This window comes from Hemitrygon akajei, chromosome 5 (assembly GCF_048418815.1).
Source record: "Hemitrygon akajei chromosome 5, sHemAka1.3, whole genome shotgun sequence".
In the NCBI taxonomy this organism is placed as follows: Eukaryota; Metazoa; Chordata; class Chondrichthyes; order Myliobatiformes; family Dasyatidae; genus Hemitrygon; species Hemitrygon akajei.
Window position 1 is genome coordinate 183,172,634 of NC_133128.1, and position 12,721 is coordinate 183,185,354.

Below are 12,721 nucleotides of genomic sequence, written 5' to 3' on the forward strand. Positions count from 1 at the left end.
GAGAATCAAACTATGACAAGCTCAAAATGTATGTTGAGGATAAATGAATTCTGACTAGGAACATGATTTCTTGAGCAATTTATGGAGCACCATATATGGCAGGTCACCATGCTGGTTTAGCAGCGTTTATGAAAAAAAATCCAAGTCTGTTTGCAATCCATTGTGTAATGCATCATTGACCTCTCGCAGCCAAGAACCTCAGCCAATGACTTTTTTCAAACATGACGCTTGTAATACCCCCTATTAACAAAATTAAAGCTCATCCATTAAATAGCAGAATATTTTGCCAGTTATGCCAAGGTGACGATGAAGAATTTGAACGCTTGCTTCTTCACACTGAAGTGCATTGACTGTCAAAAGGCTGCTGCTTAAAACATTTCTTTGATCTTTTTGATACTGTGGTTGAATTTTTGCTCAAAGTTTACAGGAGCTTGGGAAACCAGATTGAACTTTTCCGTGGAGATGTGGCATGCCTAACCAATTTGTATGACAAAATGAAGATTCTAAATCTGAAACTGCAGGGTAAGAATTTTAGTTTAATCCAGCCAAAAAGTGCAGTGTCAAATCTTATCAGAAGATTGGAAATATATAAGCAAAGCATCGGGAGAAGAACATACTTAGAGTTACCTTGCATGGAAAGTATGACATTCTCTTTCACAGACAATGATTTGCTTATACCTACAGTCACTGAAGAACAATTTTCAGAATCGATTCATGGATTTGAATGATCTGGAATTTCCGGATTAGGTAATTAACCCACTTAGTTGCAAGGTGAAAGAACAGGAAGAGTGCTTACAAGAAGAAATTATCAAAATTCAGTCTGATGGAGAAGCAAAAATGATCAGCTTTTGTGGTATGTGACTACAGTGTCATACAAAGCTTCCTGGTCTTTGGAGAAAAAGCCAAACTGCTCTTCATTGCATTTCCATCCTCCTACCTTGTTGAAAGAAGTTTCAGTGCAGTGGACCACATACTCAGGAATCGCTTGGACGTTGTTATGCATGGTGACTTAAGGCTTTGGCTGTCACAATTTTAACCAGATATTTTAACTCTTGCTAAAACCCATCAAGCTCAAGGATCGCATTGATATTGAAGCTCTTGTACAGCACGCAGATACTGTGTAAGCCAGTTTTATAGACAAATGAAAATTTAAAGCAGAATCATTGTCCTCATGTTAGCATATTGTAGGCATGTTTTACATTTTGGGGATGTCAGAACGTATGCTGTGCCTAAGAGGAGCATTGGCAAGTATGGATGTGCTTTATGGGGTAATTGGGCTAAAAAAGGTTGGGAAAAACTAGTCTATGGTAATAAGTCTGATCAGTTGGAAATCAGCTCATAAAGCACAAGATTGGTCATCACTGGTCAACTTATTTGAACTGAATGCAGCCTTCAGTTCTGCTTAAATTTAAGGTCCAATTTACAGCTAGGGCTTTGCAACTTTAACACAAGCCATTTCAGAGCAGCCCACTAGCAGTATATACAGTTTTAAATTCTGCCGCGGGACATCTCCTCATAGATCTAAGTGAGTTCCATCTTCTGTCCCAGCCTTTCTGAGCTCACGCATGCTGGGGGATTTGATTCCCTCGTCAGTCTTGCATACTTTGTCCAATTCATTCTATCAGTAATTAATCCCCATAACACCACATTTAAGTTTGCTGATGACACCATTGTTACGGGCCAAATTAAAGGTGGTGATGTATCAGCATATAGGACTGAGATTAGGAATCTGGCTGTATGATATTTCAGGTGTCTCACCAGAAGTATTCACTTCTTTTGACTGCACCAAATCAATAAGAATCATTTAAAATCCAAAATTACCTTTGTGTAATTACTGGTGAGAAGTACATATTTTTCATCAGCTGATACCAAGTAATCTGAAGCGTCAACCTTTTCCTAAACATTGAAAACAATAGATAAAATTAAAACAAGAAGACAAATCCCTTTAGTTTCATTAGTCAACTTAAAAGACTTGGCAAGTTAAATAGTAAACATCACATGTGGATGCTAGACACGTATGTTTATTTATTTATTGAGATACAGCACAGAATAGGCTCCTCCAGTACTTCAAGCTGTGCTGCCCAGCAACCCACAATTTAACATGAAATGCTGGCAGAACTCAACAGGCCAGACAGCATCTATGGGAGGAGGTAATAACGACGTTTCGGGTTTCGGCCTGAAACGTCGTTATTACCTCCTCCCATAGATGCTGTCTGGCCTGCTGAGTTCTGCCAGCATTTTGTGTTTTTCTATTTATTTCCAGCATCTGCAGATTCACTCGTGTAACCCACAACTTAACCCTAGCTTTATCTCCGGACCATTTACAATGACCAATTAACCTACCTTCTTGGGCCCTTAGCTCCCAGCGGAGCTTAGGCCATCGATGATCTCCCGTCTCCATTATCCTCTGAAGACGAAGGCATGCCCGGTGTTCATCAATGCTTCTGCAATCCACTGTATCCACTGGACAGGGGATTGGCCCATACAGCTTCATCAGAGCCCTGTTAGCCAGCCTGAATGCTTCCACCTCTCACGATGGGGATATAGGGTGGAACCTACCTAACGGTACTTATTTGGACTGCGGAAAGAAACTGGAGTGCCCGGAGGAAGCCCACATGTTCACAGGGAGAATGTACATCTCCTTATAGACAGTGGAGAGAGAAAGTAATTGATGGTGTCAGTCCTTTCACAAAGGAGGATTTTAACTAATGTTAATCCTCCTGTTCAGGAGGATTTAAACTAATGTGGCAGGGGGGATGGGAACAAGTGCAGAGAGACAGAGGGGTGTAAAATGAGGGTAGAAGCAAAAAGCAGTAAGGTGAAAAGTAAAAGTGGCAGGCAAGCAAATCCAGGGTAAAAAGCAAAAAGGGCCACTTTTCAACATAATTGTGTAAGGGCTAAGAGTGTTGTAAAAACAAGCCTGAAGGCTTTGTGTGTCAATGCGACGAGCATTCGTAACAAGGTGGATGAATTGAATGTGCAGATAGTTATTAATGAATATGATATAGTTGGGATCCCAGAGACATGGCTCCAGGGTGACCAAGGATGGGAGCTCAACATCCAGGGATATTCAATATTCAGGAGGGATAGACAGGAAAGAAAAGGAGGTGGGGTAGCATTGCTGGTTAGAGAGGAGATTAACGCAATAGAAAGGAAGGACATTAGCCTGGAGGATGTGGAATCGATATGGGTAGAGCTGCATAACACTAAAGGGCAGAAAACGCTGGTGGGAGTTGTGTACAGGTCACCTAACAGTAGTAGTGAGGTTGGGGGTGGCATTAAACAGGAAATTAGAAATGTGTGCAATAAAGGAACAGTAGTTATAATGGGTGACTTCAATCTACATATAGATTGGGTGAACCAAATTGGTAAGGGTGCTGAGGAAGAGGATTTCTTGGAATGTATGCGGGATGGTTTTCTGAACCAACATGTCGAGGAACCAATTAGAGAGCAGGCCATTCTAGATTGGGTATTGAGCAATGAGGAAGGGTTAGTTAGCAATCTTGTCGTGCGAGGCCCCTTGGGTAAGAGTGACCATAATATGGTGGAATTCTTCATTAAGATGGAGAGTGACATAGTTAATTTAGAAACAAAGGTTCTGAACATAAAGAAGGGTAACTTTGAAGGTATGAGACGTGAATTAGCTAAGATAGACTGGCAAATGATACTTAAAGGGTTGACGGTGGATATGCAATGGCAAGCATTTAAAGATCACATGGATGAACTACAACAATTGTTCATCCCAGTTTGGCAAAAGAATAAACCAGGGAAGGTAGTGCACCCATGGCTGACAAGGGAAATTAGGGGTAGTATCAAGTCCAAAGAAGAAACATATAAATTAGCAAAAAAAAGCGGCACACCTGAGGACTGGGAGAAATTCAGAGACCAGCAGAGGAGGACAAAGGGCTTAATTAGGATAGGGAAAAAAGATTATGAGAGAAAGCTGGCAGGGAAAATAAAAACTGACTGCAAAAGCTTTTATAGATATGTGAAAAGAAAAAGATTGGTCAAGACAAATGTAGGTCCCTTACAGTCAGAAACAGGTGAATTGATCATAGGGAACAAAGACATGGCAGACCAATTGAATAACTACTTTGGTTCTGTCTTCACTAAGGAGGACATAAATAATCTTCCGGAAATAGTAAGGGACCAAGGGTCTAGTGAGATGGAGGAAGTGAGGGAAATACATGTTAGTAGGGAAGTGGTAGTAGGGAAGTGGTGTTAGGTAAATTGAAGGGATTAAAGGCAGATAAATCCCCAGGGCCAGACGGTCTGCATCCCAGAGTGCTTAAGGAAGTAGCCCAAGAAATAGTGGATGCGTTAGTGATAATTTTTCAAAACTCCTTAGATTCTGGATTAGTTCCTGAGGATTGGAGGGTGGCTAATGTAACCCCACTTTTTAAAAAAGGAGGGAGAGAAAAACCAGGGAATTATAGACTAGTGAGTTTGACATCGGTGGTGGGGAAAATGTTAGAGTCGGTTATCAAAGATGTGATAACAGCACATTTGGAAAGAGGTGAAATCATCGGAAAAAGTCAGCATGGATTTGTGAAAGGAAAATCATGTCTGACGAATCTTATAGAATTTTTTGAAGATGTAACTAGTAGAGTGGATAGGGGAGAGCCAGTGGATGTGGTATATTTAGATTTTCAAAAGGCTTTTGACAAGGTCCCACACAGGAGATTAGTGTGCAAAATTAAATCACACGGTATTGGGGGTATGGTATTGACGTGGATAGAGAATTGGTTGGCAGACAGGAAGCAGAGAATGGGAGTAAACGGGACCTTTTCAGAATGGCAGGCAGTGACTAGTGGGGTACCGCAAGGCTTAGTGCTGGGACCCCAGTTGTTTACAATATATATTAATGATTTAGATGAGGGAATTAAGTGTAGCATCTCCAAGTTTGCGGATGACATGAAGCTGGGCGGCGGTGTTAGCTGTGAGGAGGATGCTAAGAGGATGCAGGGTGACTTGGATAGGTTAGGTGAGTGGGCAAATTCATGGAAGATGCAATTTAATGTGGATAAATGTGAGGTTATCCACTTTGGTTGCAAGAACAGGAAAACAGATTATTATCTGAATGGTGGCCGATTAGGAACAGGGGAGGTGAAACGAGACCTGGGTGTCATTGTACACCAGTCATTGAAGGTGGGCATGCAGGTACAGCAGGCGGTGAAAAAGGCAAATGGTATGTTGGCATTCATAGCAAAAGGATTTGAGTAGAGGAGCAGGGAGGTTCTACTGCAGTTGTACAAGGCCTTGGTGAGACTGCACCTAGAGTATTGTGTGCAGTTTTGGTCTCCTAATCTGAGGAAAGACATTCTTGCCATAGAGCAGGGGTGTCAAACTCATTTTAGGTCACGGGCCGGATTGAGCAAAATGCAGCTTCATGCGGGCCGGATCAGTCGGACGCGTGCGAACGCAGCTTTCGTTGCCTCCGTTTTTTCAGCCTGCTCTCATGTGTCTCAGTCTCTGCTATAACTACAAAGTGTTTCACTTTACAAATTCCGTTTCTTATGAAGAAGACTGCCGAGCAAGACTGCCGAATAAACACTAAAAACCCTGAAAACCTGGTACCTGAATAAACTCAGCATTAGCCATATCATACGCCATAGGCGCTTCGATTACTGGGGCCAGCTTTAATAGTAATTAGATATTATCTCGCGGGCCAAAGATAATTCCACCGTGGGCCGGATTTGGCCCGCGGGCCTTGAGTTTGACATATATGCCATAGAGGGAGTACAGAGAAGGTTCACCAGATTGATTCCTGGGATGGCAGGACTTTCATATGAAGAAAGACTGGATCGACTAGGCTTATACTCACTAGAATTTAGAAGATTGAGGGGGGATCTTATTGAAACGTACAAAATTCTAAAGGGATTGGACAGGCTAGATGCAGGAAGATTGTTTCCGATGTTGGGGAAGTCTAGAACGAGGGGTCACAGTTTAAGGATAAAGGGGAAGCCTTTTAGGACCGAGATGAGGAAAAACTTCTTCACACAGAGAGTGGTGAATCTGTGGAATTCTCTGCCACAGGAAACAGTTGAGGCCGGTTCATTGGCTATATTTAAGAGGAAGTTAGATATGGCCCTTGTGGCTAAAGGGATCAAGGGGTATGGAGAGAAAGCAGGTACAAGGTTCTGAGTTGGATGATCAGCCATGATCATACTGAATGGCGGTGCAGGCTCGAAGGGCCGAATGGCCTACTCCTGAATCAGCTGACATTTATTTTCTTAATGTCTTTTCAGCAGAAGGTACAGCTGAACGTTTGTGCTTTATTAAGAGGTTCTTAATGACTTGCAGGCTTGTTGTTAACTGAGCCAAGAGATTGGGAAGATATCCACTAAGTCAGACTGAACAGTAACAGACACTTTGGCTCGCCATGCTTTATATACAGTACTGTGCAAATGTCTTATTCTCTATAAAACTGTTTACTGTTTTCCATAGTGCTGCCTGGCCTGCTGAGATCCTCCTGCATTTTGTGTGTGTCATTTGCACAGGACAGTATTTACTAATGTGGAGTGGAGAGCAAGTTTGTAAATCTGGTGGGAGCAAAGGTTGTTGGGAATGGAAACGGTGGTGCGCCATATGAGGGGTGTGGGACAGGTGGCAGAGAAGGAGTGCTAGGGGCAAGAGGTGGCATGGGTGGAGACACATCCAGCCCTGAGACACCAGACATGGGCATTTGATTCCAAAATACTGGTTTATTGATCATTACAGAATGCTTCTCCAGTGCTTCCCACTCCCTCCCCTTTCCTTGTCCACTTTCCTCTCTCAGTCCACCATAGAGACCATATCAGATCAGGTTCATCATCACTCACATATGTCAAGAACATCTTTTTGTGGCAGCAGTACAGTGCAATACATAAAATTACTACAGTACTGTGCAAAAGTCTTAGGCACCCTAGCTGTATATGTATGTGCTAAGACACAGTATCCATCTCTACTTATTCTACTTATTGTTCTGTACCCTACTATATTATTGTAATGTGCATTCAGATACTTAATTAAATCAGAATCTGAATAACTTTATTGCCAGTATGTGAAAGAAGACAGAACTGATTATGCTTCAGTGCCAAGCATAACACACAGGACAATGGATTTAAGATTCAAAAACTTTATTGTCATTCCAACCATACATCAGCTCTGCAGGGCAGAATGAGACAGCGTTTCCCAGGGGCAAGTGCAATCATAACATAACAAACACAACAATAAATAGTAGAACACAACAGCCACATGTCAGATAAAATCAAGTTATATGTGTCCAGTGCAAGTTAAAAGTGTCCAAAGCAGAGTCAGATAGAGCAGCTATTTAGCAGTCTGACTGCCCGTGGGAGGAAGCTGTTTAGTAGCCTTGTGGTTTCGATGCTCCTGTAATGTTTGCCTGATGGCAGAAGAACAAACAGTTTATGGAGAGGGTGTGAGGGGTCTTTAATGATGTACCGTGTCTTCTGGAGGCATCGACTCTGAAAGAGGTCTTGGACAGAAGGTAGGGAGACCCCAATAACATTCTCTGCTCCCCTAACCACCCTCTGCAAGGCTTTTTTGTCAGCAGCACTGCAGCTGGAGTACCAGGTTGTGATGCGAAAGATCAGCACACTCTCAACCATGCCTCTGTAGAACGTAGTTAAGATGTTAATAGGGAGTGATGCTTGTTTAAGTTTCCTCAGAAACTGCAATCTCTGCTGGGCCTGTTTCACAATCCCAGTGGTGTTCCTGGATCAGGTGAGATTGTCTGAGATCTGCACCCCAAGGAACTTGATGTTTTCCACTCTCACCACTATGGAGCCGCTGATGCTGAGGGGTGTGTGCTCAGGCTGAGACCGTCTGAAATCGACGATCATCTCCTTGGTTTTGGTGACATTAAGCATCAAGTTGTTGTCATTGCACCAGCTGTCTAGGTGTGTGACCTCCTCCCTGTACATTGTTTCATCATTTTTGCTGATGAGCCCCATCATAAAAGACAACACAATAACAATCAAATGTTTACAAGACAATAGTGCAAATCAGCCAGGAGCAATCAACATGTGCAAATGTCAATAATCAAAGTTGTGTCTTTGCCCCTACTGGTCTCCCAGACAGATTTCAAAATATACTGAGTTTTTAAAAAAGTCTTCACCAGATCTTCTCTAAACTTTCTATCTTAGCTACAAATTGGACCTTAAACTTAAGCATAACTGAAGGCTGCATTCATTTCAAATAACTTGTTCACTGGGAAAGACTGATTTAGTTCATCTGCCATTTCTTACATTACTACCTCTCCAGCTTCATTTTCCAGTGGTCCGATTTCAACTCTTGCCTCGCTTTTACACATTATTAATCTGAAGAAGCTTTTGGTATCCTCTTAAATACTATTGGCTCGCTTACCTTTGTATTCCATCTTATCTTTCTTCATGACATTTTTAGTTGCCTTCTGTTGGTTTTCAAAAGCTTTCCACTCCTCTAATTTCCCACTTATTTTTGCTCTATTATAAGTCTTCTCTTTGGCTTTTATGTTGGTTTCAGCTTCTGTTGTCAGCTTTGGTTGTGTCACCCTACCTTTAGAATACTTTTTCTTTGGGATGTATCTCTCCTCCGCCTTCTCAATTGTTCACAGAAATTCCAGCCGATGTTGCTCTGCTATCATCATGCTGGTGTTCCCTTCCATTCAATTTTGGCCAGTTCCCCCCTCATGCATCTGTAATCCCCTTTACTCCACTGGAATACTGATACTTCTGACTTCAGCTTCTCCTTCTCAAATTGCAGGCTGAATTCTATCATATTATGATCACTGTCTCCTAAGGGTTCCTGTATATTAAGCTCTCTAACAACACCCAATCCAGAATAGTTGATCCCCTATTGGGCTCAACCATGAGCTGCTCTTCCATATTGCAACCTTCCATAGTTGAACAGAAGAACTGTAAGCTCTTCAAGTTGTAATGAGAATGTAAAGCTATAGTTAGGTCTACTTGATTGAAAGAGATTGATATTTGATAAGTGATAGGGGTACATTGAGAGAAGAAGTCTATCCCTTGCTTACAATTTAATGTCAATACACTTTTTAGACCAAAAAACCATAAGACCATAAGATATAGGAGCAGAATTAGACCATTTAGCCCATCGGGTCTGCTCTACCATTTCATCATTGGTGATCCAATTTTCCTCTCAACACCAATCTCCTGCCTTCTCCCCATATCTCTTCATGGCCTGACCAGTCAAGAATCTGGCACTGCTTTCATTTCTTCCATTCATCCTAAATATTCTTCTGGGCCTCAATAGATAGATAAACTCTGCCTTCCAGAGCTCTCCGATCAACATATCCAGAGCTCATTCTGAGCATTAGTGTGAATGATCTAGGCATGGATAAATTAATATTCTCAGCCATGATTTCCTCCTGCCATTTCAAGCAATTAGCAAATGGACATACCCACATACAGTACTGTGCAAAAGTCTTAGGCACATCTAAAAATCCAGTAAAATGAAGCTTCTTTCAAATATAATGAAATGAAAAGTTTCTAAGTATCATAGAATTTACTATAAAGAGCAGTAAACAGTAAAAAAAAAACCTAGATCAAATCAATACTTGGAATACTTTAAAGGGACCCTTTGCCTTTAAAATTGCATCAATTCTCTTAGGTACACAGTTGCGCAGCTTTATAAGAGAAACCAGCTGGTAGTGCTCCAAGTATCTTGGAGAACTTGCCACAGTTCTTCTGCAGACTTTGAGTGTCTCGCTTGCTTCTGTCTCTCCAAGTAATCCCAGACAGCCTCGATGAAGTTAAGGTCAGGCCTCTGTGGAGGCCATACCATCTGAAACTACATTTGTAGATAAAACATCTAGGGTGCCTAATTCTTTTGCATAGTTCTGTACAAATCAGGAACAGGAACAGACTATTTGATCCCTTGAACCTTCTCATCATTCAATGAGATTGTGGCTTATCAGTAAACTCAACTCTGCATTCCTACGTACATGCATTTCCTCTATCACCAGCGCATATCTTACAGCCACTATCCTTTGGAGAACAAATTTCAAAAGATTCAAGTCTCTTCAAGAAGAAATGTTTTGCCTCATGCCTGACTTCAAACAGTGACTCCCACTCCCAGTTTTAATATCCCCAACATGCACTTTTAAAGATCCTTCAAGAACTTTTAGCTGTCATTCAAACTTCCTCTCACTCATCTAAATTCTAGCAGATTCTTCCAAGTATCAATCTATTAAATTGTGTAGAGTTTACAAGATGTGGTCTCATAATTTTTGTTCTCAATTCCCTTACTAATAAACAATAACATTCTGTTTATTTTCCCAACCTATATAATTGTTTTTGTACATTTTTGAGATATTTCCAAATCTCACATCTCTGCATCTTTGACTATTTAGATAATATAGTTTGTTTTATTTTGCCTGTCAAAGTGGACAATTTCACATTTTCTCCGATTGTATTCCATTTGCCAGGATCTTGGCGAAATTACTTTATCAATCTCTGACTCTCTGTGACTTCCTTAGAAATTACTTGCTCGGTTGCCGTTGTATCATCTGTAAATTTAGCAATCATTCCCATGGTGGCAAATATAACAAGCTGAGGTTCTAGCACCAATCCTACAGTCACATCGATCATTATACTTACCAAGGATAAAAAGACCCCTTTATGAATACCCTGTATTTCCATTAACCACCAATCTTCTTTTGAGAGCATTTCTCCCATAAAAATGGATGCTTTGATATACATCAAATTAAAACGCAACATTTCTCATTATTGGATGTTGTACTCATTTTAAAAATATGGAAACCTAGATTTTATGAGGATGCTGTGGCAGGTCAACTGAGTGCAAATAAAAAAAGCCAAGGTGAGTCCAAGTATAAAGGCCAAAACCAGTGTTTGAAGGTATTAAACCAAAAAAAAACTACAGGTCAGTTAGTAAACCATGGCTTGACCTCAACTGGAATTTTGAGTTCACATCAGATCACTACTGTACCTTAGTAGGAAGGATGTAAAGACATTAGAACTGGGAAGAAAAAAATACTTATTGGAATGGTCTCTGGGGTAAGTATCTACAGTTAAAATAACAGACAAGAAGATTGTTTTCCTGGACAGAAAAGATTCAGGAGAGATTTCACAGACACATGTAAAATGATGAGATTCTGAACACAGAGGACAGTGACATATTGTTTTTTTGGTGTAACGGTCAAGGATTAGAAGTCATGGGTATAAAATAAAGAAGCAGGGAATTAAAAGTGACATGAAGAAAAACTGGAAATTTTTAGAGTGAGCATTATCTTTGGAATCTGGAAAGCACTGTCTGTAGACATGGTGGAGGCAGATTCCATTGTTGGCATCAAGACACAATTGGAAACATATTTGCTAGGAAGAAATTGCAAGGCTCTGGTGAGAGTGCAGAGCTGGAAAGTTGCCCAGTAAAAAGCTGATGTAGACACAGCAGGCCAAATACATTCCCGCTGTGCTAAATCTATTTTCTTCTTCTGCCACATCAACGACTACATTGGTGCTGCTTCATGCACCCATGCTGAGCTCATCAATTTCATCAACTTTGCCTCTAACTTCCACCCTGCACTTAAATTCACTCGGTCCATTTCTGACACTTTTATCCACTTTCTAGATGTCTCTGGAGACAAACTGTGACCAACATAGAAACATAGAAAACCTACAGCACAATACAGGCCCTTTGGCCCATGAAGTTGTACCGAACATGTCCCTACCTTAGAAATTACTAGGCTTACCCATAACCCTTTATTTTTCTAAGCTCCATGTGCCTATCCAAAAGTCTCTTAAAAGACCCTATCCACCACCGTTGCTGGCAGCCCTTTCCACACACTCACCACTCTCTGAGTGAAAAACTTACCTACTCTGTACCTACTCCCCAGCACCTTAAACCTGTGTCCTCTTGTGGCAACCATTTCAGCCCGGGGAAAAAGCCTCTGACTATCCACACGATCAATGCCTCTCATCACCTTATACCCCTCTAGCAGGTCACCTCTCATCCTCCGTTGCTCCAAGGAGAAAAGGCCGGGTTCAGTCAACCTATTCTCATAAGGCATGCTCCCCAATCCAGGCAACATCCTTGTAAATCCCCTCTGCACCCTTTCTATGGCTTCCACATCCTTCCTGTAGTGAGGCAACCAGAACTGAGCACAGTACTCTAAGTGGGGTCTGACCAGGGTCCTATATAGCTGCAACATTACCTCTCGGCTCCTAAATTCAATTCCACGATTGATGAAGGCTAATACAGCGTATGCCTTCTTCACCACAGAGTCAATCTGCACAGCTGCTTTGTGCGTCCTATGGACCCGGACCCCAGGATCCCTCTGATCCTCCACACTGCCAAGAGCCTTACCATTAATACTATATTCTGCCGTCATATTTAACCTACCAAACTGAACCGCTTCACACCTGTCTGGGTTGAACGCCATCTGCCACTTCTCAGTCCAGTTTTGCATTCTATCAATGTCCCACTGTAACCTCTGACAGACCTTCACATTATCCACAACACCTCCAACCTTTGTGTCATCAGCAAACCTACTAACCCATCCCTCCACTTCCTTATCCAGGGTCCCAGAACTGATCCATGAGGCACACCAATGGTGACCAACCTCCTTGCAGAATATGACCCAACTACAACCACTCTTTGCCTTCTGTGGGCAAGCCAGTTCTGGATCCACAAAGCAATGCCTCCTTGGATCCCATGCCTCCTTACAATAAGCCTTGCATGGGGTACCTTATCAAAT

At 41.7% G+C, this 12,721-nt stretch overlaps 1 protein-coding gene across 3 annotated transcripts in view; it reads right to left on the reverse strand.

Annotated features, from left to right (window-relative positions):
* Window positions 1-12,721, reverse strand: part of LOC140728541 (dipeptidyl peptidase 4-like) — a 202,365-nt gene that overhangs the window by 82,478 nt on the left and 107,166 nt on the right. For all 3 annotated transcript variants that reach the window (XM_073047412.1, XM_073047414.1, XM_073047413.1), the window contains one exon: window positions 1,822-1,896. In XM_073047412.1, coding sequence (XP_072903513.1) covers window positions 1,822-1,896 — 75 coding nt within the window. The remainder of the gene's footprint in view (window positions 1-1,821; window positions 1,897-12,721) is intronic.